General features: G+C 48.4%; 1 protein-coding gene across 2 annotated transcripts in view; it reads left to right on the plus strand.

Annotated features, from left to right (window-relative positions):
• Positions 1-15,302, plus strand: part of LOC149355296 (uncharacterized) — a 285,681-nt gene extending 270,379 nt beyond the window's left edge. For both annotated transcript variants that reach the window (XM_089583749.1, XM_089583748.1), the window contains 5 exons: positions 1,262-1,322; positions 3,791-3,908; positions 4,738-4,907; positions 8,397-8,536; positions 11,870-15,302. In XM_089583749.1, coding sequence (XP_089439875.1) covers positions 1,278-1,322; positions 3,791-3,908; positions 4,738-4,907; positions 8,397-8,536; positions 11,870-14,219 — 2,823 coding nt within the window. In that variant the 5' untranslated portion in view covers positions 1,262-1,277 and the 3' untranslated portion in view covers positions 14,220-15,302. The remainder of the gene's footprint in view (positions 1-1,261; positions 1,323-3,790; positions 3,909-4,737; positions 4,908-8,396; positions 8,537-11,869) is intronic.
• Positions 15,303-24,565: the final 9,263 nt, after the last annotated feature.

Genomic DNA, 24,565 nt, shown 5'->3' on the forward strand with positions numbered 1-24,565 from the left:
ATTGCTTAATTATCAAATTAGCCTAATTAACTTTTCTAGTCAGGCCATATAAATAAATAAAACCGAGTTGGAAATTGGTCGTGCTCGGGAATCGAACCCCGGTCTTCGGAGTGCGAGACGAGCATGCTATCCACTCCGCCATGCCAGCTTGACGGTTTGGAATGAACAAAGGCGCGTCTAGTGAATACGGGGTCTTCGCTCACTGCCATCCTCCTCCCTTCCCTTCCGGCGAGGTTTAGGTGTCCACCGAGATATGAGAGACAGATTTCCTTTCCTCAAAAACCAATTTACCGACGAGCGAGGCGTAGAACCGAATGGGCGATGGCGTTCTATTGACTCCCTGGCAGCGTTGCAAGACGCTGTCGCGTTCCACTCTAGAGGCGAAGCTTAACATCTTAACCACACATCAGTGACCGCACTTTAGGTCAAAAAAGTGCACCCCCCCCCCTCCTGAATTTTGACGGGTGTCCACCGAGATATGTGAGACAGTTACTGCGTAATTTCCTTTCCTCAAATACAATTTTCATTTTCTTCATTGCGGGCCATCTTCGTCTTTCTTCTTTCACTCCCACTTCCTCCCTTCCTCTACGGTGCGGTTCAGGTGTCCACCGAGATGACAGAGAATTACTGCGCGATTTCCTTTCCTCAAAAAGCGGTGCGTTCAAACGGCAAGGCATCGCGCCGAACGGGTGGTGGCGTTCCGTGGACTCCCTGGCAGCGCTACAACACGCTGTCGCGTTCCACTCCTAAATGCGAAGCTCAAGCGTCACTAATTAGCCTTTAATCAGTATTCAGGCATTAATTAGTAATTAAGCATTAATTAGTGATTTGTCATGACTTAGTAATTAGTACTCAATTACATGTGACGCCACCAGTGCCACAGAAGCAGTCAAAGTGGTGCGGAAAACGCTTTCGCCTCTACGCAGTTTAGACAGTCAAAGTGCCCCTGAATTTTTGGTCACGCAGTGCTCATTAGTATTTTCGTTGACGCGCTGGATGAGATAGGCGCGCATATCCAAATGCTTCGCGGAGACGTCTGAGCAGTAGCAGCATGAAAAATATGGAATCCCTAGATCGGCCTGTCAGGCTGGTAGGCTAATTTCCAGCTCACAGAACCTTTTAGAAAATACCTCCAACTTCGCGCCCGCAATCGTTCATCGAACGGCGATGCCTTATCGTCTGAGCCCTAGGCGTTAGAAAATCGGGGCCCAGTGATCGATGTGTTTGCGATGGTAACCGTCACCTTGTTTCTCGATTTCAGGTGCCTGTTTACGAGGATGGAGAGAAGATTCCTAAAGGCGATACTTTTCCTGGCATGCGTGGTAAGTGAGGTTACCGTCACTGGTGCTCGCTACCATTTCTTTTGCAGCCCCTCTACGAGTATTTGGCTTCACCGTTTTCTGAACTGTTGACCTGGTCCTGTTTGGTTGTCGCGTCCTAGCCGAAGACATCTTCGTTACATTGTGTATGAATGTGCTGCGATGCATTGGAAAGCTGTTCGGACGCTTCGAACCCTGTCAAGTAGGAAACAGAATGACAAATCAACAAAGAAAAGAAGGATCAATCGACTGAAACAACACAGTGAAATAGACTAAAGTCTCTTCACATTGAATCGAAACGAGCGGAACTATAGGGACGAAATCAAAGGCCATGACTGCAAGTTAGATGGCTCCGTGAAGAACGGCACATACCAAGAGCGACTTTCTCCGCTAGAAAGGGCGTCTTGGGACCGCGGTGAGCTGCGCATGCGCAAGGAGACGGCTATTCAATCTGCTGCACTCACGGGTGACGGGCACCTTATAATTACGCGCGCCAACACGGTGGAAAGAAAGAGAGGGTCGAGCGAGGCAAACGCACGCACGGCGGTTCTTTCGCCTGACCCTCTACCGCCAGCAGCCTTCGCTTTCACACGCACGGGTCGCGCACTGTGACTTATGCGCCAGCGCAACCTCCGCCGCAGGAATGGCCTGCCGGGCTCATGTAAGCGCGCTGACTGCACGCGTGCGTGTACCGTTAGTGCGAGAAGCCGCTGCTCTCGGATGAAGACAGTGAGGGAGAGAGAGTCGGCGTTGTACGTCGTGCCGGGAGACTAGGAGAGGACGGAACGAAATATCACTAAAAGAAGCGTTTTCGTCCCCGCCTTATTGTTGCCCGAAAACCCCCAAGAGAAACAAGCCGCGAATGAAAGCGCTGACGCTGGGCGGGAGTGCGCAGAGTACGACCGGCAAGGTGCGCCCGGCTCGCTGGCACGTGTGCAATTGTCTGGCACTTGCTGCACGGACAGCGCGCGGTGGCAGCGGCGACTCGACCGCGGGACGTCGGCTCGGCCCCGAGAGAAAGGAAGAGGGGAGGTAACGCGCGACCTCTCACGGACAAAACCGCAAGCCAAACGGGCGACCGGCCGAGCGTCGCCCCTCGTCACGAGCGCGCGTTGCTGTAAGGATCTCTCGCTGGTCGGCGGCCGAGCGCGCACTTCGCGCCGCCGGGCCGCTCAGCGTGAAGGTCGTGGATGTCTTTATCGTACACCGAGAGACATTGCCTCTGTTCTTGCCCACGACGGAGAGAAAAGGCACGGCAGGAGGCGTTTCCTGCGTGGTCGTCCGGACGAGTGGCGAGTCGGGGATGACGGATGATGTCCGCACAAGGCGGACGCGATCCGTACTGTGGCGCGCCTCCCGTGGACACGCGATGTCTCTGTCTCGCGAGAAAAGCAAGAAAGAGAGGGAGTCGAGAAGAGGCAGAAGGGCTCCCAAAATGCCGTCCGTGAAGGACGAGAGCGCTCTTGGCTGCCTTTCTATGAGGCGCGGGAACGCGGAAGCCGGTCCAGAATGATCGAAAGCGTGCTTGATGAGGCGCCGTGAAGAGTGTGCGCAACGGTGCAAACATTTCATGCTGAGAACAGAGCGGCGACATGTCGGTACATTGTTCCGCCTTTCTTTCTTTCTTTCTTTCTTTCTTTCTTTCTTTCTTTCTTTCTTTCTTTCTTTCTTTCTTTCTTTCTTTCTTTCTTTCTTTCTTTCTTTCTTTCTTTGCCGAACAAAGAAGACCGCACAAAGAGAAACCGAGCTGTCAGGGGTGGCCTCTGTTGTTGTGTCGCTTCTACAGGCGACGGCCTCACGGCCAAATGTTGCCGATTTCGGTTGGAGCCTTATTCAGAAACTAAAAAGAACGTCGTTCGTTCCATTGATGCCATCAATGAGTAGCTGGAAATCTTTTTTAAGTCAAGGTCTTGATTATCCAAGACTACGCTCTAAACACGAAATGAGTAAAAAAAAAAGGGAGTAAGCTGTCCTCTAGCGCACTCCCTTCAAGGGGCAGGTTATGCTGCCCCTGGATAGATTTTCATGAGTAAAAATACGAAATACGGTTGGCAACAGAAACAAACTTCATCTTCAAAACATGCGAAGTTCGGGCAGTTACAAACATTTTAACCGAGGTTTAAATATCCCCTGTTTGCTAATCTCAGCACCCCTGGTACTTCGCCAGCATACCCTACCCCTAAAAGGGAGTTAGAGGACAGCCTACACCCTTATTACTCCCATATAGGCTTATCTGTGTTTAGAGCGCACAAAATTAAGCTCCGTATGCCAAATACATAATACGCAATCTGTGTTGTGTCGCACAAGCTGTACCGCTAGCCCTCTCAGCTCGCATTGCATGAATTTTGCAAACCAGTGAATGTAGAGATGTGCTGTACTTGCTTGTGAGCACACTACCCCCCCCCCCCCCGTCCTCCCCCCCGCCACCCCCTTGCGTTTATTTTCTGCCTAATTCTCCATTTGTGGCGCAGCTGACGCCGTTCGGCCGCTGCCAGGAGGGCGTCCGCGACGACAGCCACGTGGAGAACGTGGTGCACAAGGCCGTCGCCGACGAGTTCAGCAGCGAGATCCTCACCAACCGCACAAGAGGTGAGCGCACCTCAGCCGCCGTGGAGCGCTGTGCAGTGAGCGGGCCGTCGCCTATTCCTTCGCGGGGCGAACTATTCCCGAAGTCCTGCTGTAGCATGATGTAGCAGGTGCGCGGGCTTGCTAGTCTGCCGACTTACCAGGTCGGCAGGATTTAAATCGCTCGCACGGATCGCGCCGTGGAATAAAAAAAGTGGAATGGTCACAATCTTCATAATATATCTTTTACTTTGTAAACTCAGCGCGCGACCAGAACAAAATTTCAATGATCCGAAATCTCCCGAGTGTAGAGGAAGGGATTGCAAGTGTACCTTGCATAGGAAGGCGAAAATATTATATTTTTGTCCTCGCAATATAAACCAGCTGCAGAATTGACTCTGTAAATGAAGTTAAAAGGCAAAATTGACAAGGTTCACCCTTTCTGGCTTCTGTTCAATATCTGTCCCAAGCATCTCGAGGGCCGTACGCAAGAAATCACGATTGCTAGTTCGAATTCGAAATATGCGGGAGGTGAAGATAAACAAAACTAAACCAAACAAACAAGTAAGGCACTTTCTGCATACCGAGAGCAGAAGGTCATCGAATATGGATTTTTTGCCAGTGCAGATGCTGTATGAGATTACAGTTTTGAACGAGGAGTGTGCTGTAATTGTAACGTTGGGAATCATTTTTCAATTTGGTCCCAGTGTCAATTGAATGTACAGGCCACCCATTTAGCGCGGGTTTATATATTAATGCAGTGAATGGGTGAGGGGGGGGGGGGTGGCTTTGCGCATTACGGAAAGTCGCATCCGTCCTGCCCTGCTCATATACCTCTCTGTCCCATGCGCAGCGTACCTGTCGTGTGCGTCTGGCGAAATGGTGGTGAAGATCAACTTCAGTGAGCCCTTCCGTGGCATCACGTATGTAGACTACGACAAGACAAGTCCCTGCAAGTTCTATGGCGACGGGAGGAAGTACTACGAACTCAGGATACCGCTGAAGGGGTGCGGCACCAAGCAGGTAGGCAGAAATGCCAAGTTCTGTAGAGGTGGGAAGATCGAGCCTTTAGAAGGGCTGGCTTTTTCATGTAGGCTGCGCTTCCCAGGCCACTCAAATCACGTCTTCATGCGTCCAGCGACTGCCGTGCATCTCGCAGAATCTACAAAGTCTGTGAAGTGTGATAGCATACACAGGGTGTTTCACTTAAGGGTTTACACAGTTTTTAAAAATAGGCCCTTTGAGTTAGAAGGGCACTTTTTTTGGGCATAGCATTGTCAGCGGCGTAGTACATCAGAATACAGCTAAGGCGTGCTAACTAGCAGGATGGTCATCTAATATTGAAGAGTTAACTCTTTAACTACTACTGTTAGGCTCCTTATTTATTAAGAGGTTTGTAGCCCACGGTAAGTTAGGTGCATATCAGTTTTCAGAATTTTGAAAACGCGGTTGCCCTCGGCGCTGTGGCTCAACAAACCCGCCAGCTAACAAACCAGCCAACCCGCCCTGCAGAAAAAAGCTGGCATTGACCATGTATAGTCGCGATCAATATTACCTGCAACAGACCGGCGGTGACCTCAGTGCAGTTTATAGCAACTGAATGCACACTGCAGACGACTCTACCCTATCTATGGGCTGCTGTAGTTACATGGGCTTTCACTACAGCTCCCAATACATCGAGAAGAAAGCTTCAATCACATCTTATGTGTTGCAAGTCATACTGGGCGCGATTGTACACGCGGAAGCTGTTACGCTAGCGGTAGCAGATTGCCATAAACATGACTTTGTGGACGGTTCGATGTTATTATTTTCAAAGCACAGGAAGGAAACGGTCTGATTTTTGTTTTCTTTAGCGCGTCGTATACTTTAGGCGCATAGTTTCTGCCACCATGCCCGCTTGGAGAGAGAGACAGAGAAATAAAGAAGAGATTCCCCATGCCGATCTGGCCTGCGTGTTGTAGTTAGAAACGATGGATGAAATCGGTTGCCTGTTGGATTCTGTGAAATTTGGTTTTACTCTAGCTGATACATGCTGTTTATTTGGGTGCCTTTTGAAGTGCCGCAACTAAAGTTGCGTAATAAGTATAATTAAATCTCCTTTTAGTCCGCCGCCGCGGTGGCTGAGCGGTTATGGTGCTCGTCTGCTGGCCCGAAAGACGCGGGTTCGATCCCGACCGCGGCGGCTGGAATTTCTTTGGAGGAGAAATTCTAGAGGCCCGTGTACTGTGCGATGTCAGTGCACGTTAAAGAACCCCAGGTGGTCGAAATTTCCGGAGCCCTCCACTACGGCGTCTCTCATAGCCTTAGTCGCTTTGGGACGTTAAACCCCATAAACCAAACCATCCTTTTAGTCCTTTGAGAAAGTTCAAGCAGCTAAACGCTTGGTGTGTTTACGGCTGTATCAGTATTTACGTGGACTGCTTGGTGCTCGAAGTGACGAAGCAAACACTTCCATGGGGGGGACAGCGTAGAAATATAGATGTCTGAAATGCCGTCTGTCTCGGAAACCTATTATGTGATTTGTAATCATCCCTAGATCGAGCCGGCACTGAAATATGACGAGCAAAGCAGAAAATAAGCAATTTAATTTTTGGTCGTCGACAGGTTGTTTCCCACGTGTTTATTACATGACTTCGCTAATTCCAACAACGTCAGCGTTTGCACGAAAGCTTCATGTCAGTTTTGCAGGTGTCACCCTACATTTATTGCCTATGCCTGAAAAGGTACCACTGCGTACGTGCGTGCACGCGTAGCGCCGAGAGCAGAGCAGTGCAGGCGGCCATGTGGGGGAGCCACGTGACACGCCTGGGGAGCGCCCACTGCAGGTCCAATGAGCTGTGGGCGCTCACTGGTGGCGCGTAAGGAGGGGCGACGAGTAAGGTGTTTTCTCTCGAATTGAGTTTTTCTTGAATTACAGTTTGTCTAGAATGGACGGTTGCATCTGAGGAAAGTTCAGCCCAAGATGAGGGATTAACCGCAGATAAAAAAGGCGGATCTCAGAGATATCGAAGGCTTTCGAAGCTTTCTCGAAGGCGAGCCAAGAGCAGTGTGCGAAATATTCCGTAGGTTTTCAGAAGCACCAGATGTACAGTAGGGAAGCAATGTGCACAAAGGGGGGAAGGGGGGGGGGGGCACCATTTATTGCCTGTCCCTTGAAGCTCACTGTAGGGCAGAAGACAAGGGGGGGGGGGGACATTTTTTGCTTTTATTTTACTTGGTGCCTGAAGATTAACTGAAATTGGGCATTTGGTTCACCGGAAATCTTAGGAACATATTTCGGTGTCACTGTACAAGCGCACTGAAGGCGTACAGACCTTGGATATGTGCTAACTTATACAAAGCAAGCAAAAGTGACCGCTGTCCATATGAGCGGGCGAACGGTCAGCGGTGCGTGTTGCCTATTGGAACGAAACCATGAGTATATAAACTAACGCTGGCCTCGAGCCTCCGTTTCCTCCGCACTTTCCAGGGCCATCGTGTTTTTCGAGTTTCTTGTGCGGCATGGTGCTTTTTCTGAGACTTAGTATGCGTTGGGATTAGGTGTCGCCGGTGAATGCAAGTTCTAACGTACGTGATGCAAATTCAGCACGCCCCATCACGTACTCATAAACAGGCCCAAGGCCGCGGCTGAGTTGGCAGCGCCTGCAATGAAATTTGTCTCCTGCTCTGAACGGTATGAAGCGAACCAAGATTAGCTGCAGAAAGTCGGCAATCAGGGCACGGGCGCTGCACTTGCGACAAGCTTGTTCAGAGACACTCAAGCACGATATTTTTTTTATTTTTTTTTTGCTAAAGAAGCATGGAAATCTGGTGTTAAACGTGATGACTTTGCAAAGCTGAAGTTTCGTGAACTTTGCTGTGAAACTGTGCGAAATTACCTTTGATTAACTTGCGGCGCCCCTAGGAAGATCATATCGACAAGTGTATAACAGGCGCAAAAAGGCCCTCGTTTATATGGATGCGCCGGAATGCGGCTGGAGTCGATTTTTTTCGAGAGAGAGCGGAATTTGAAAAGCCAAGATGCGACTCTTGCTGTACTCTCATTCCTGAGTGTTTTTGCCGTTTCCTTCAGAAAGTGGACTCGGTCCACTTCTGTCGAATTCATGTAAACGTGGTATATTTCTGAGCGTTGGTTTCCCCAGTGCGGTGAAAACCCGGCAAACAATTCTTGCATCCAAACAAGAATTATGGAGAAAGTTTCACTATGGGTCACGCATCCAGAGCCAAGTATTTAGAATTTTTACGCCGTTTTAACCTATAGACTATGATTAACCTATAGGTAGATGAGGATCACTGAGTGCTTTTACTTGGCAGATCAAAATTCCGCCTTTTTGGAAATAAACTGATAGATGCTTGCGTTCCGGGCAGTCCTGACTGCCTGAAGACGATGAAAATTGAAATTTTTCACCAAGGCGAGAGGAAAATAACATTGAAGGTGCTTAATTATGCTTTGCGGTCATAGTAATACTTCTCCGCTTTTGCGTTTCTTTTTCGTCACGTCGCTCTGCGCAGGAGGCCCCCCGAGTCTTTATCAACAACATCATCGTGCGCTTCCACCGATCCCTTGAACTCGAAGAAGATGAAATCAAGACCATCATCTGCCGGTATCCTCCTCCCCTAGCGCCACCACCAACCAACGTGATCGCACCCATGTGAGTGCCACTTTAAGTTCCTTTTCTCACCCAGAACTATTACCGATAGGATCTGAGTGCAGAAGTCATCATGAATCAGTAAACGCGAACGCGTACCCACGCAAGAAGCCAGATCGGTCCTTTATATACAACATCAAATCACCAGATTCTACAAACACAGCCGCACGATGCTGCCACCCCGCCACTGTACCTTGTCACCCGAATGCAGGGCCGCATTACAACTACAGACGGGATGCTTCATTTCACCCTAACTACTCTCATGGGCCATTCAACGCGAAAGGAGACGCGCCAAATTCACAACAATTTAGATTCGGCTGAAAAAAATCATATCACTTACGACAGTTCCCAGCAAAAGTGTAGAGGCCTTGGTTTGGAGAAAAAAAAAAATCTCTAAATATCATGCTGCAAAGTGTAAGAAATCGCCTTAATGTGAGCATTTTCAGAAAATTGTTGTTCAGGAACTTTACCGTGCCGAAAAAGTTTGTCTCCACATGTATTCAGGCATTGAGATGCCCTTTGATGCCCAAAAGATAAGCCGTGGGTGACGTCATTTTGGTTCCAAATAGAAGGGCTTCGCAGGAGAAAAAAACTGAAGATTTCCGCATTTTTTACTGTAAGTTTGGAGTCTTACTTTTGAGAAGGAACTTTTTTGCTGTGCTGTTTGAAAGCTTGTTATGGCATCGTTTGCGTTAAGGTTGAAGACTCTCTTTGCGTTGTTCTTCTATTTAACTACCAATATCTCGATTTCTGAGAAAGCGGCCATATTGACGGACAGAAAAGGCTATGTGGGCAACGGGAAACTACAAAAAAATTGAAAAATACTTTTTGCTGTTGGCGAGAGATAAATTTTTGGAAAGGAGCGCCGCATCGGTGTGGCGAGCAGGCGCCTACACTGCTGGCAACAAATGGCGGTGTCCGCTACGGCCGAGAGAAACACGCTCCTTCGATGGCGTTCGGCCACCAGACGATGTCTACTAATTCACTGGTAATCAGAGGAGGCATCGTCATCCACCTGAATTCGAAAGGCCAAAGCTTCTCTAGCAGCCTGTGTCGTCTAATCATTCCCATGGTAAGCAAAATTGCGCTCTTAAGCAATCAGCACCTTAATGCTGCTTTAATTTGCAATGCTGTACATGTCATAAATGAAATTGCATGTGGTGGAATGCTGTTTAGTGTGTGTGTGGACTATATATTCTTGTGAACAAAAATGACACTAAAGTAGACAGGTATTCCGCCCTTACTTCAATATGCCTGCAGATCAACGTACGGTGCCCATCGTCCCATTTAATTAGATACAAATGGTTTATTAAACATCGCATTCGCTATGCACCACGGCTTCGGAAGTTTCATTATCTGATAAGACAGATGCCTCAATCAAGGGAAGTGTATATAATAAATGGTTATCCATCTAACACGTTCGGACTGGCTTTTCAAATCCTGCATATAGATGAAAACAATAGGGAATAACGTGACACGCCCTGTATACCGTGAGCATTCCGCCAAAACATATTCTTTAAGAATAACTGAAATGATGAAATGGCTGTTCTGGGCTGTCTTATCAGGATATGTTCAACGCTGATGGCCAGTACTAATGCTTTGAGTTACACCGGAAATAAAAGCCACATTTTACCTGACCATAGCAGTTGCGGTCGCCAGAGCGATGCGACTCTTGTTTAAAAGTTTATTTCTCGCCAAGAACAAACAGTACTTTTTCAATTTTTTCATATGTGCAACAAATTTAACGGTCTTACCATTTGACTGTGTCTCTTTGTCGCACGCCGTTGCCCATTTAACGTTTTCTGTCTCTCAATACGGTTGTTTTCGCAGAAATCGAGACGTTTGCAGTAAAATTAAAGAAGAACGTAAGGGCGGTTTTGAACTTTAACTCAAACAATGCTATTCCGACAACACTGAAAATAAATTCTGTCTCCACAAATTTACTGCAAACATGCGGAAATCATGAAATTTTAATCCTGTTATGCGCTTTTTGTTTGAGCCAATATGGCGCCCTCCAGGATTTATCTTTTGGGCCACGACAGGGCATCTCGACAGGGCGAGGAATGATTCCTGAAGAAAAATTTTCTAAAAAATGCCCTAATTAAGACGGCTTCATACGATTTGGAGCATATTTGGAGAAATCTTTTTTTCTTCAAAGGCCTCTACACTTCTATTGGGGCCTGTCTTAACTGATATGAATTTTGAAGCCAAATCTAAAAGAACACATATTTGGTGCGTTTCCTTTCGTGTGGAATGACTTTCATGCTTACACTCCACTTCCTCCCTGAACTTAACACCTGTGGCGTGCCAAAATTCGCACTCTTCCACTACCTATGGGAATGCGCTTCTACACAGGCAGTGCCCCTCAATTGGCTTGAATCAGGGGAAAAAATAGCGCCAAACCATGCACACCACGAGAAAGGAACGAGGACGAGACACAAGCGCTAACTCACAACTGAAATTTTGTTGAAGCCAGGAAAAACCTTATATAAGGTGAAGTTTCAAGTCAATTGGCTTCGAAATGCTCTATCGAGGCTCATATGTTTGACAAACTTCGTTGCCAAAAAAAAAAAACTTGGATTGAAGAAACAGTAACACTGTGGTCGGAAGCTGAAGCCTCAGCAATTAGCAATTAAGGTAGTCATGTAAGTGTTTCAAGAACGTGCACTTGATGAGTCTCCCGGCTACGGGTGAAATTTATTAAAAAGTCATCGCGAACCTAAATGCATTAACAACTATTGAGTCATGAATAACTAGTTCGTACTGACCTAAATGCAGGTAACGTAGGACTGGAGCGATAAATATACCTGTAGACGCGCGCCTTGCTTGTCTCCTGTGGTCTGTGCGTCGTCTCAGTTCTGTAAAAAATATGTATTTTGAATTAGTTTCAAAATGAAATTCTTTCAAATGTCTATCGTAATTTAGAATTTTCCTTGTTCTTTCTAAAACTAACATCACGATTAATTGTGCTAATAAATACCGTGATGGTTTCAGTTATCGGCACAGCACAAAAGTGTGTTGCAGGACGGTTCCCTTTGTTGACGCTTGCACAATCTGCACGCCAATGAGAAGCCTCACTCTACAGTCAGCAAAGAGCTTTCCTAAAATGCACGGATGCAGGCCACAGTGGGATCTGATAAAAGTATGCAATAAAAATGCATTGTTCTGCCACTCTTGTTCCTTTGTATTTATTTTATTGCTTAGCTGCACGGACGTTCATTGTCCTGTCGTGCTTGTCTTCCTTGATAGCTCAAATGATTAACCTTAGAATTCATTGCTTTGATTTCGTTCATATCGTCCTGACAACTATGCCTTTATTTTTCTTCCATTGTGCAGCATCGAAGCCCCGCCAATTCTGCCGGCCACGAAGCACCCAAAACTGTCCGAGGTCGAGCTGCTGCTGATCATCTGCGCTTTGCTATTCCTGACCCTTCTTCTATTGGGCATCGGCATCGCTTACTACTGCCTGAAGAAGCGTAACATCAAGGTTGTCAAGAAGAAAAAGGGCATCTCTTCGGCACCCGCTTCGGAGATCACCACCATTGGCACGCTTTCTATGTTCGATCCTATCCGCATCCCGCGAGCAATGGCTGCCTCAACTTCTGGTTCAGAAGCTGCACTGCTTACGCCCGTTTCGGCTCAGCGGTCTGAGACAATACCATCTGACTACCCAAGCGAGTCACCGTCTTCAGCCTCTGACGCCGAAGAAGTTGTTGAGCAGCGACACGTTGTTGTGTCGGCAGTTCCCGTCCAGAAGCAGTACGACAATGCTGGTTTTGCCGGCGAACCATACCCTGTGGATGCTGAAAAGGCGGAGTCTTTGTCGTCGGTCCAGATAGCGACGGTCTATAAGCCCTCTATACCTAGGGCGAAAGCGAAGCCTTATCCAATGGACCAAGAGCGTGAGGAATCGATATCATCCCTGCAGCAGGCGCAGATGATCCTCAAGCCAGCTTCGGCAAAACAACTTCAACTCCAAGCCATAACCGAAAGCGAAGACCAACTTGACGCTGAGACTGTGGAGAAAAGCTACGCAGCAGTCTCTCGCGTTGCTGCTGCCCCTCCAACAGCTTACAAGGTAGAGCCCCCCGTTTACACAAAGGTTCGCAAGAAGGAAGAACCGAGACCACCGTCACTGTATGGCAGCATCCCTGACAACGATGACTGGTCTCACTCGGAGGTTGAGTTCGCTGCTGACATGAAGCCGCTGATCCGAAAGCCCAAACGGACAACTCAGATGGTCACGGATTACCTCGTCACCAAACAAGATGACACAGATCTTCGTGAAGACGTAACAAAACGGCGCCAGGACACCTTGCGTTCTTTGGCACTGCCCTCCGAGGCTCCAGACACGTCTGTGTCTGAGATCACTGCCATTCCAGAGACTGCGCTGGCTCCACGCAAGCCAAAGATCACAGTCAAGAATATTGACGAAGTATTCGTGACCACGGAACATGAGACTATTGCAACAGAGCACGTCGTGAAGACAACTAAGGACACCACTGAACAGCTCGTGAAGTCTCCGACAACGCCGCCTTCTTGGGACGTTACTATCAGACATTACTCACCGGAGGACGATGGACCATCAGGACCAGGCTCGCCTGCTCCTCCACGATCGCCTTCCGGTCAGCCACCGTACACGGACAGAAGAACCTGGGAGGACGACACGACAGAATTAACCCGAACCACTGCCACAACCACTGCCGACCACCGCCTTCGGACTAGCTTTGAACATGAGTCGAGGCCGCCTCGCAGCAGCGTCACCCCTACGCCACCCCAGTGGGACGTCCTGAACAGAGTGATCAGCCCGCCGCCTGTCGAAGGTGTGCAAGATCTAACGCCTGATGTGAAGACCAAGTGGAGGACACTTGTGACCGTCGATGATGTCTTCCGCACTCTCGTTCACGAGGCCACTACCACAGAAGAGTTCGTGCGGATAAGCCATGACTTCCGGTACGAAGCGATGTTCGAGCGCCGCGTGTGGGACGTTATTATACGCGTCCTCACTCACCCAGACTACCTGCATCCGCCCATTCAAGCCGAATTTCCCCCGGAGGTTAGGCCTCCACGATACCGCAAAAACCAGGAACAAAGGCGCAAATCATCGCTACCTCACGTGCTAGCCGGTGCTGGAATCCCGGCCGACCTGAGGTCGCTTCCAGAGTCACACCGGTCCAACTCAATTGGCGACTTCGACATGAGGTCCATGACTGAGATTGACGTGGACTTCTCACGCCTCGAGCGAGAGTCTATTTCAAGCGATGACACTGTGCGAACGGGTCTCAGCATCACCGACCGCGCCACGTCAGAGTTTCTGGAAGACATTCCTAGCGTCGAGGGCCGGGCTTCGATTGACGGATACCTGCCCGTCGTTGAGAGGATGACTGCCGCTCCTCCGGTCGGCGTTGACACGGACGACGCTCGCAGCGATGCCACTTTTGATGTGCCCAGTGGCCGTTTCAGACCTGGCGGCGCACAGGGCGCCAGCCGCACGTTCGTGGAGCGCTCTTCAAGACAGTACATTGAAGATCTGCCAGGCAGCCAGAGCAGGATCACGTCGGACCACATGAGGATGCAGACCTCGCGTGTCGTTAGGACGGGAGGCCTGGAACGGGCGCCCAGCATGGATGGCAGGGAAGAAATCAAGTCCATTACTGAGCAGGACATATACGACTGGCTGCGATGATCAGGTGGCTAACTTCCAAGCCCTTCCGCTGTGCTAACCCCACCTGTGCAGCGATTTACCGCGACGCACCACTGCCTCCTCAAGACGACTGCCTCTTCTCGAGTGATAGTGTGCCACAAAAGGATCCGAGGTGTAGCGATGATGCGTGCTGCTTTGCTTGAATGAATGAACGCAAAACTTACTCAGTGAACAAAAACGGCGTCAAAAGAACTAAACGTTGCGCGGCGAACTAACTACAGTGTGCTGCCTAACTGCTTTTAGTAACTGCTCCTTGATGCTTTAAGTTGGCATAGAGGTCAGGCAAAAGGTGAAGCCGAGCAACATCTGACACTGTTTTTGAGACAACCACGGCTATATTACACTGTTCATTCTTTATATCCCTGACGTTTTTCATCTTAAAACAAACAAACGAGCAAACAAAGAAACAAATAAACAAGTAGCTTTCGGGCTTCCTTTTTTGCATAGTTTACTCATCTATGTTTGCCCTTCAAGAAGAATGCAAGCCTTTATGGAAGCAGGATGACTGAACTCTATTGATGCATGGAGTGCTAACTTTCTATATCTGCTAAAGCAAGGACTTCTACTACGCTTGCCATAACGGACCAGCTTCCGGCCGAGGAGCACGCGTGAGTGTACCTACTGCTGAGTTCTAAGCGTCAGAGTTGGAGCCAGGAAATGATACTCGAAAGCGTCGACGTCAGTTCCCTGTGCTTGAAAACGGAAAGCATGGACAGTTATTTCGTCCGTGTGTTTTCCATCTTCTTTCAGTCATTGTATACAATGCTAAGGGAAAGCCAGCTTTTGTGAACGGCTTTACTGCCATTTTGTGTCGCCGGAGAGGCCCCGTTAAATCAACATGTAAAGGAGTAAAATAGTACACATACTAGTAGCTTTGTTTCGTAAACATTATTTCTGTTTACCAGTGTGTCGCGTCGCTTTGAGAAAAAAAAAACTCGTGCTGCATAGACTGCTTGTTTTGTTTTTAAGCGTTCAGTGTTCGCTGCCGTTGACAGATTTACGACGAGGCCTTACTGCCATTTCTGTATTTATTAATCGAGACGCGTTAGAGATGAAAATAAAGCGCATTTTACACCACTGCTTTGTAATAAAACCGAATCACGAAACTGCATTTCTTTGTGTTTCAGCTTGAACAACGTTTCAGAACGGGCAGACTTACAGAAACTTTACCTGTCTAATAAAGACGTGAAATTGGGGTGGTTGGAAGTGATCCATTGCTAAGCAACTCCAGAAAGACCAAGATGGAGAGAGATGAAAAATAGGACAGCGTGTGTTCTGTCTCTCTTTGGCTTAGTTCTGGTGTTTGTGACGTTGTTTGAACTACATCACTATGCCCATTTGAGTAAACGTAGACGTTTCGTTTTACTCTCTTATCTTAAAAAAAAGGAGTCACATTTATGATAAGGTCCGTTTTTCATTTGCTCTGCAAATGGTATGACTCGAAATACCGACTTTAGGATAATTTCTTTCTGCAAGCACGTAGTGTGAACTTCTAACGCAAAAAGTTGTTACCCAAATTCCGTGCAATTTACACGCAGCATGTACCCTTCTACACGCGACATCATCAGTGTCTTTGGCCCGTCTAAACAGAACCAAAATATAACCAGCAACCTATCTGAGGCCCGGGGCTTTCCAAGACAGCGTGAACGTATTATACATGGCCCGTAAGGAATTTGTTTTATTTATTTATTTATGAATACAGTCAACCCTCATTTGAGGGTCATTACAGGGAGGGAAAATGAAGGAAAAAAAAGCATATATACACAAGAATGAACAAGCCTCTTCGAGCATACAATACAAGAGAGCATAGAAACGCAACACAATTCACACCACTGCTATTTGTATAGCCACCTGCTATACAAAAAGAAATCAGTCAGTTGACAATCAGTTACGCGCACACCTTCAGAAATCTCATGCCTAGACGGAATCCCCAAGTGCATTCAGGAACGCCGCTACACCTGTAGACTCAGCAACGTGAGCGGGCAGTTTATTCCAGTGCTCAATGTTTTCCCATGCAGCGGAAGGTACTGCCTGCGAGTTGTACAGAGGGCAATTCTCTAGAACATGTTTAGGGCGTGTTTTGGGATAAGCATGCGATATCTAGCGGTAACATTTGGTTCAATATGGTCTGGATGAAAACATTTGCAGTTAAGCTCATAGGAATTCATCGTCATTTTTTGACTTCCTGGTCATAGCGTCTTTGGGATGTATGAAACAGACATTTCAGTCGTTCTAGGTATGTGTTTTGCCCTCTGTACACGTGCCTGTCACTGCAGAACGTTTCGATGAACACTTTCTCCAACCACGGTGAGCTTTTGAACTCCATGCAGGCACATACTCCATCCCATTAATTCCTTGCAGCACTCAAAGATGCGATGAGTGCACAGGCAATGTTCTGACGCTGCGAAATGTAGTGGCAGTATAAAATAAGCACACAGGCATATGGGACAGCGTGCTTCAAAGTACGCATGCGCCAACGCTGCCTCATATCGAACCTTAACGTACGCTCGCGGTACGTAATCAATTTCCCGAGTTTATCATGTGCGACCCTTGCGTAGTCTGAAACATCTCCAAAATGGCGGTGCCTTTTGAAGCAGGACCCCTCGCCTCGGACTGAATTCGTCATTGTTTGCCGTTTTCAGTACGTTCACTGGCCATAAATGAGCACCGGGTTTTCGCTTCGACTCATCACGCCTATAACAAAATGTATGAGCGATAAATCTGCTGGATTTTTTTTTATAGAGCAATGATTGTGCCGCTTCTAGTCCTAAAGAAGAGCGTCTGCTTGTTGACAAACTTGTTTCCCGTTCTAACAACGAGAGGGCGCCACTAGGCCAAACTTATCGTTGCGTCTCCGTTTGCGTACGCTTAACTAAATGTGCGAATGTGGCAAAAAGGCGCGACGCCCCGCAAAAAGCTTGCATTTAGCATACGTAAGCGTGCATAGCTTATCGTATATAGACACCGTCGATTTATACTCTTTTCTAATCATACCAGTGTACACCGCGAGCAGACGACACGCAGACGACTAGGCGCGGATCAACACATTTAACGAGCTCTCCTGATTGGCTGAGGAGGTCTGCCTTTGGTAGTGCTGCAAGTTAGTTATGGGATGGAGTATAGACCAGATTTTTTTACCCTCGCACGCAGGCTGCGGACGCGCGCCTACTCTCGACGCCAGTCGCCATCTGTCGGCGCGCGCGGCCCGAGGGACTGCGGGTCGCGCCGGCGCCGCGCATAGAACGCATGTTTACTTGTTCGCTTCTGCCGTTTTGTGCTCCATCAGCTAACGTATGAGGGTGTGTGCTGTGCGTCACTACTCACATTTGCCCTCTTCCAGACAGTGCTGCGGTTATCTTGTGCGCAGTTACTCGTTAACGTGACATCCGAGGGTAGTCGACCAGGTAGTGTACGGACTGGAAACCAGCACTTAGAAGCAGATTTCTGCGCTGTCGTGTCGTTTGTTGTCGCCTTTTACGTGCGATATCATCTATGATAATATTATGCATTAGAATGTAGATCTATTGACTTGACTCAGTGAAGTAGTAACTGATAGGCGAGCTGCAGACTGAAGGTTGTCCCGACGGAGCGCGTGTTTTCGATCACCAGTACGTGTTCAGCATCCTTGCGATGAGCTTGCTCTTGTTCCCATTAAGAACATTTCATGCACAGGATTGTAAGCACGACCGCTACCGATTTCAGCTGCTTTTTCCGCACACATGTCAGAGGTATCTGGGGGGTAAAGGTTTATCTATAGTATCTTTCTGCTGTTGGTATCTACCTTAGCTTGGTTTGGTTTATTAAGGTTTTACGTTCCAAAGCGACTCAGGCTATGAGGGACGCCGTAGTGAAGGGCTCCGGAAATTTCGACCACCTGGGGTTCTTTAACGTGCACTGACATCGCACAGTACACGGGCCTCTAGAATTTCGCCTCCTTCGAAATTCGGCCGCCGCGGCCGGGATCGAACCCGCGTCTTTTGGGCCAGAGCAGAGAGCCGTAACCACTGAGCCACCGCAGCGGTGCGGTATCTACATTATTCATAGGAAAATATGCGCGATTTCATTACATTTTCCACACTTAGCCAAACGCCTACGCAACGCTCTCACACGCGGCGAGAGCTCCTGAATAACATAACGCGACTTCGGACCTCAGAATTAGTGAAAGTTGGATTAGCTGCTCATATCTATTCAAGCTTTTATAAATTAAGCGAAAGTACGTTTTTATGCACAAGGTTGCATAAACCATGACAAAATTTGTTTTCTGTTGGCGCTGCGACTCAGTTGAGCTCACAGCGGTAATTTGTTGATAAACTGGCCCGGCGACAAGAAAGCCGTTTGTGGAAGGGGGGGGGGGTGCTTTATGGCCGGCAGGAAGGAATAAGAGTGCATGGGAATTGGAACTGCATACTAGCCGCACACCTAATTCTTGATATTGAATAAAAAGTTTCTTTGCGGTGGAGCACCAAGACGGAATTCGATTAAGCACGAGCGCGTTCTAAGCGCCGGCACAATTAACCTGAATGTCAAACTAAATGTCATTAAAACGCGTCAATGTTATCGCTTTGATAACGTAAATACTTCCTGCAACACAGCCACGCAGCGGAAGTATGCTCGACAATGTTTTTTTAGCGCCCGAAGCGCGGCTATATGCAGGCGCGGCCGCGGAACTGCCGCAGCCCCGCAGTCCCCAAAGAAACGCCCGCACCGCGGCGCGCCAGTCGGTGCAAAATGGCCGCGCCCTGGAGAGGCTCAAAATTCTGGTCTATAGACCAGATTTTTGAGCCTCTCCTGGGCGCGGCCATTTTGCACCGACTGGCGCGCCGCGGTGCGGGCGTTTCTTTGGGGACTGCGGGGCTGCGGCAGTTCCGCGGCCGCGCCTGCGTATAGCCGCGCTTCGGGCGCTAAAAAAACATTGTCGAGCATACTTTTGCTGCGTGGCTGTGTTGCAGGAAGTATTTACGTTATCAAAGCGATAACAATGACGCGTTTTAATGATATTTAGTTTGACATTCAGGTTAATTGTGCCGGCGCTTAGAACGCGCTCGTGCTTATATCGAATTCCGTCTTGATGCTCCACCGCAGAGAAAATTTTTGTTCAATATCAAGCATTAGGTGTGCGGCTAGCATGCAGTTCCAATTCCCATGCACTCTTATTCCTTCCTGCCGGCTGGCCATAAAGCCACCCCCCCCCCCCTTCCACAGACAGGGCTTTCATGTCGCCGCGCCAGTTTATCAACAAATTACCGCTGTGAGCTCAACTGAGTCGCAGCGCCAACAGAAAACAAATTTTGCCATGGTTTATGCAACCTGGTGCGTAAAAACGTACTTCCGCTTAATTTATCAAAGCTTGAATAGATATGAGCAGCTAATTCAGCTTTCACTAATTCTGAGGTCCGAAGTCGCGTTATTTTATTTAGCTCTCGCCCCGTGTGAGAGCGTTGCGTAGCCGTTTGGCTAAGTGTGGAAAGTGTAATGAAATCGCGCATAGTATTTTCCTATGAATAAGGTAGATACCGCACCGCTGCGGTGGCTCAGTGGTTACGGCTCTCGGCTCTGGCCCAAAAGACGCGGGTTCGATCCCGGCCGTGGCGGCCGAATTTCGATGGAGGCGAAATTCTAGAGGCCCGTGTACTGTGCGATGTCAGTGCACGTTAAAAAGCCCCAGGTGGTCGAAATTTCCGGAGCCCTTCACTACGGTGTCCCTCATAGCCTGAATCGCTTTGGGACGTAAAACCTTAATAAACCAAACCAAACCAAAGTAGTGTAGATACCAACAGCAGAGACATACTATAGATAAACCTTTACCCCCCAGACCCCTCTGACATGCGTGCGGAAAAAGCAGCTGAAATCGGTAGCGGTCGTGCTTACAATCCTGTGCATGAAATGGGTTTAATGGGAACAAGAGCAAGCTCAGCGCAAGGATGCCGAACACGTACTGGTGATCGAAACACGCGCTCCGTCGGGACAACCTTCAGTCCGCAGCTCGCCCATCCAGTTACTACTCCACTGAGTCAAATCAATAGATCTACATTCTGATGCATAAAATTATCATAGATGATATCGCACGTAAAAGGCGACAACAAACGACACGACAGCGCAGAAATCTGCTTAGAAGTGCCGGTTTCCAGTCCGTACACTACCTGGTCGGCTACCCTCGGATGTCACGTTAACGAGTAACTGCGCGCAAGATAACCGCAGTACTGTCTGGAGGAGGGAGAATGTGAGCAGTGACGCACAGCACACACCCTCATACGTTAGCTGATGGAGCACAACAACGGCAGAAGCGAACACGTAAACATGCGTTCTACGCGCGGCGCCGGCGCGACCCGCAGTCCCTCGGGCCGCGCGCGCCGACAGATGGCGACTGGTGTCGAGAGTAGGAGCGCGCCCGCAGCCTGCGTGCGAGGGTAAAAAAATCTGGTCTATAGTCGCGAACAGCGGGGAGGGGGGGGGGGAGTGATTTAGTTTATTTATTTGCAATACTCTGGTCGCCTTTACTAGGCCTAGAAGGTGGACGTACAGAACTTGTACACTGAATTGAAAGCTACATCTTGATTGGGGGGCTGTGGCCCCCATAATAGGCATGAGGAGGGGCGCAATTTCTGTCCCATATTTTTCACTGCTGCCCTGAAGACATCAACAGAAGGTACTGGTCAACTCCCCCCCCCCCCCTCTCGGGAAGACCTGTGCACGCCTATGCAGGCAGGCGTATATTGATATTGGTTGCTTCGACTATAGCCCTTGTGTAGTGGCAGCGCGTGTGGCTCAGCCTCATTGCGGCCAGTGTTCGAGGTTAATGTCGAGTTCAAATGTCAGGGAAAATGTTCTGTTGTCACTCGGTAACTCTGATATCACTTGGCGCGTTTGACAGTTTTCTAACGTGACACCCTTTTCCTACGGTTTACTCAACAATGAAAAGTAAAACCTACTGATACTCTCAGATGATTCAAGCGACAGCACGAGTAGGGCCGAGTGAGAAAATAAGAAACCGACGTAAAGTATATTCCTGTCCGAAACTCTTCACTACTTGTAGTCCCATAGAAATGTTACGGTAGCACTAACAACGTGTAACAAGTTAACACAGTAAGGAGGCGAATAATAAGCCTGTTCAAGTCAGTAGATAAAAGAGCTATTGGACATGAACAAAATGTCACTGATCGCTGTCGCGTGTGTTCAAGCGAATCGTTCTTGAAAACATAGCCCAAGAAAGGCACGGACGAAACAGATGTGGACGGGACAGGCGCTCCAAGCGAATGCTTTCTGACTTCAGTTTCTCAAAGGGCCGGAGTTGTGGAAGAGAGAAGTGGAAATTCTCCGAAATCGCAGGAATCCTGGTGCTGATGAAGAAATAAACAACTGAGTTTCTGTTGAACAGGAGCGATGAACAGCGACATGCCGTTCGAGCCATCAGGCACTCAATTTGGCGGCGATGGTAATCCATGGTGGAAATACTTAAGCGCCCGTGTGCTGTGCCATGTCAGAACACGTTAAAGATCTCCCAAGTGGTCAAAAATGATCCTGAGCTCTCCACTGCGCACAGCCCGTGTATGGGTTCGGGACGTTAGACGCCACAATGAACGATTTAAAGGGACATTGTGCACAACTCCATGCAGGTATTGTTTTCCGTGAAAACTGCTGCTCTGGCTGTTTCTAGCTGTGCTGACGGTTTTCTTGCAGCAAAAGACGCATTTATAGGCGAGGAAATTTGATCCTGCCAATCGATTCAAACTCGTTACGTCCTTCTTCAGAAGGACAGGTTGCCATGGTTTTGAAGTGAATAGCGGTGTAACGTGTGGCCCCTGGGACCTGCGGAAAAATTGGTTTCAAAAATTCATTTCATTTGCGAAATTGACCGGCTATAACCGACACCTGTATTCCTTTTTTTTCATCTTTTCCAGCTTATAAAATCTTTGTTTTCGTTCAGACTGACCTCTTTGTGATTATAACGCGTTACCATAATGATGCAGGCCGGATTCAATTTTTCTTCAGTGCTCTCTTAATTGATTAAAATCGTTTTGCTTTCAGTCTCAACCTAATTCCAGAAATATATGGATTGCTGAGGCTACAACGTCGAGACTCCACATCCGGTCCCTACACGCGTCACTACACAGTCACTACACAGCGTCACTACGCAGCGAAAGTTGTTTTCACTTAACGCCAGGAAGCTGTAATTGTTAGCTCTAAGCGTCTAACATTCATTGAGAACGTAATTTGAATGGAGGCCCGCCAGATCTGCCCTGTAGAAGTCAGTACATTGCACACATAGTCGAACATGCGCTGAACTAAGTGGTACTCATGTCACTCGAGTAATGCATCTCAGAAACGACGTTTGAAATACAATAAAATGAGTGAATAAGTGAAGTGAGTCGACGTAAACTGCGCTGCACCTGGAGTTTATTCGTTCGCATAAAACCGACTGAAAATGCCGCGGGATCTGCATTCACAATCGGTGCTGTGAACACATATAAATTATCTACTCGGAGAGCAGTGAAACCATTCCATATTGAAAGCCTTTTAATTGAATTCGTGTCCTCGGGCGGCCCCACGAAGAGGCCTTACGGAGTGGTCCCCGCTCCTAAACCGGAATGTCGTGGACTGAGTGGGCGAGGGAAGCATGGGTGCTTGACAATACTCTACGATTGGAGAAAGTTGCCTCTACCAACTACAGAGAATGACGAGAGCGCGAAACGCGCTATTAGAGGAATATCGTTAGATGGAGTGCTCCAGGAATGAGCACGCATTTGTTTTATGTTTGTTTTCTTCCTGTCAAGACGGTCGACAAATCACAGGGGTACCTTTTTTTTTTCACAGTATGGTTGCATTCACTAGCGTGTGCTTGGCGCCGAAATAAAAGAAAAGTCTGGGGAAACGGTAAGTACAACGACATCAACTCTTTTGCAGTGAGGCGCAGTCGCAGAAGAAAGCAACAGGGCTCCGCCGCACGCGACAGCAGCCGCCTACTAAGAAGACAGGCCCAATAACACTCCTCGGCAGGCTCCGTGTGGACGCGCTAGACCAAGAGCGTTTTTGTAGCGAGAGCTACAGTGGCCGCATTCTCGCCGTTTCGCTGTGGCCGGTGGCCACACCGCGAGCTGAGCCGTTGCCTAGCAACCGCCGCAGCTGGCAGCGCCGCTCACCCCGCCATCTGGCATGACGTCAGAGGAGGAGCCGGCGAAACCGCGTTGCAACAACAGAGGAGGAGCCGGCGTTGCATCGTATATATAGAAGGGGCGGCTCGGTGGGATTCGTCGGCAGATATGGAAAGTGAGTCGGAGAGACTGAAAGAAGCCAGAAGCCAGGCTTCGCCGTCGGAACGAAACCAAGAGGAGGCAGCGAGCCGGGGAGACGGAGGAAGAACGAGCAAACAAACAAAAACAAGAACTCAAAGTACTGTGTCTCAAAGTACTGCGGTCTCAAAGGCCTCAAAGTACTGCTTGCTACCTCACCGACCATCGGGTCGTCTTGGTGGCAACTGCGAAACAACAAGATGAAGATTTTGAAAATAAATGCGTTACACTTAAAAATGTCTAGTCTTTAATGTAACCATAACTTAACAATAGGTAACAACAAAACCTAAACACTGAGGCGTACCAAGATAAACGATAAAGATGTAACCGTAGGGATAAGCAAGATAAACAATAATATTAACCGTACCTGCCGCTACGCACATGCCGGCATAACTGAGTTAAATCACAGGCAATTTTTTTCTAGTTTCAACCCTGCCATCAGGTATAGAGCGTACCAGGAACCCTGAGAAAGGTGGCAGGGTTGGATTGGAATTTTTGACAGTGCATATGTCGTGTGCAGTGCCTCCGAGTGTGTTCAGAGGGCAGTCTTGACAGTAAAGGCATCTACGTCTTACATGCAAACTCCGGATGCAGTGGACGGAGTTTGGACTCACGCCAGTGCACATCTTAGGGGGGCAGAGTATAGACGCAGCGAATTTGGGACGGGAAAGGAAAAATTACGAAACGTACTCTATTACAGTGGTTAGCCACCAGCAGCAGGCGTGCAGGAGATTCCTCAGTGTCACCGTATTGAGTTGTCAAGCTCCCATGGACGCTAAGCTTGCTTTCAAGAGACAAACATGGACGAATACTACACGCAGGGAACGCGTTTAAGAATATCAGGAGGAACTGACTCCCTTGGGTCCTCTTTCGACTTACGATTTATATGTATCATTTTAAAAATGCAGCAAGTGCACAAACAATTCACAAGGTCCTGTCAGTTCACTTTATTCCAGTGCTGAATAATGAAATTCTCAAAACGGCCCCAAATATTTCAGAATTCTTAGCTCCTTCCATGGGCCGCCGTATTTGATAAATCTT

Source organism: Amblyomma mixtum, chromosome 3 (assembly GCF_055824585.1).
Source record: "Amblyomma mixtum isolate Tamu chromosome 3, ASM5582458v1, whole genome shotgun sequence".
Taxonomy (NCBI): Eukaryota; Metazoa; Arthropoda; class Arachnida; order Ixodida; family Ixodidae; genus Amblyomma; species Amblyomma mixtum.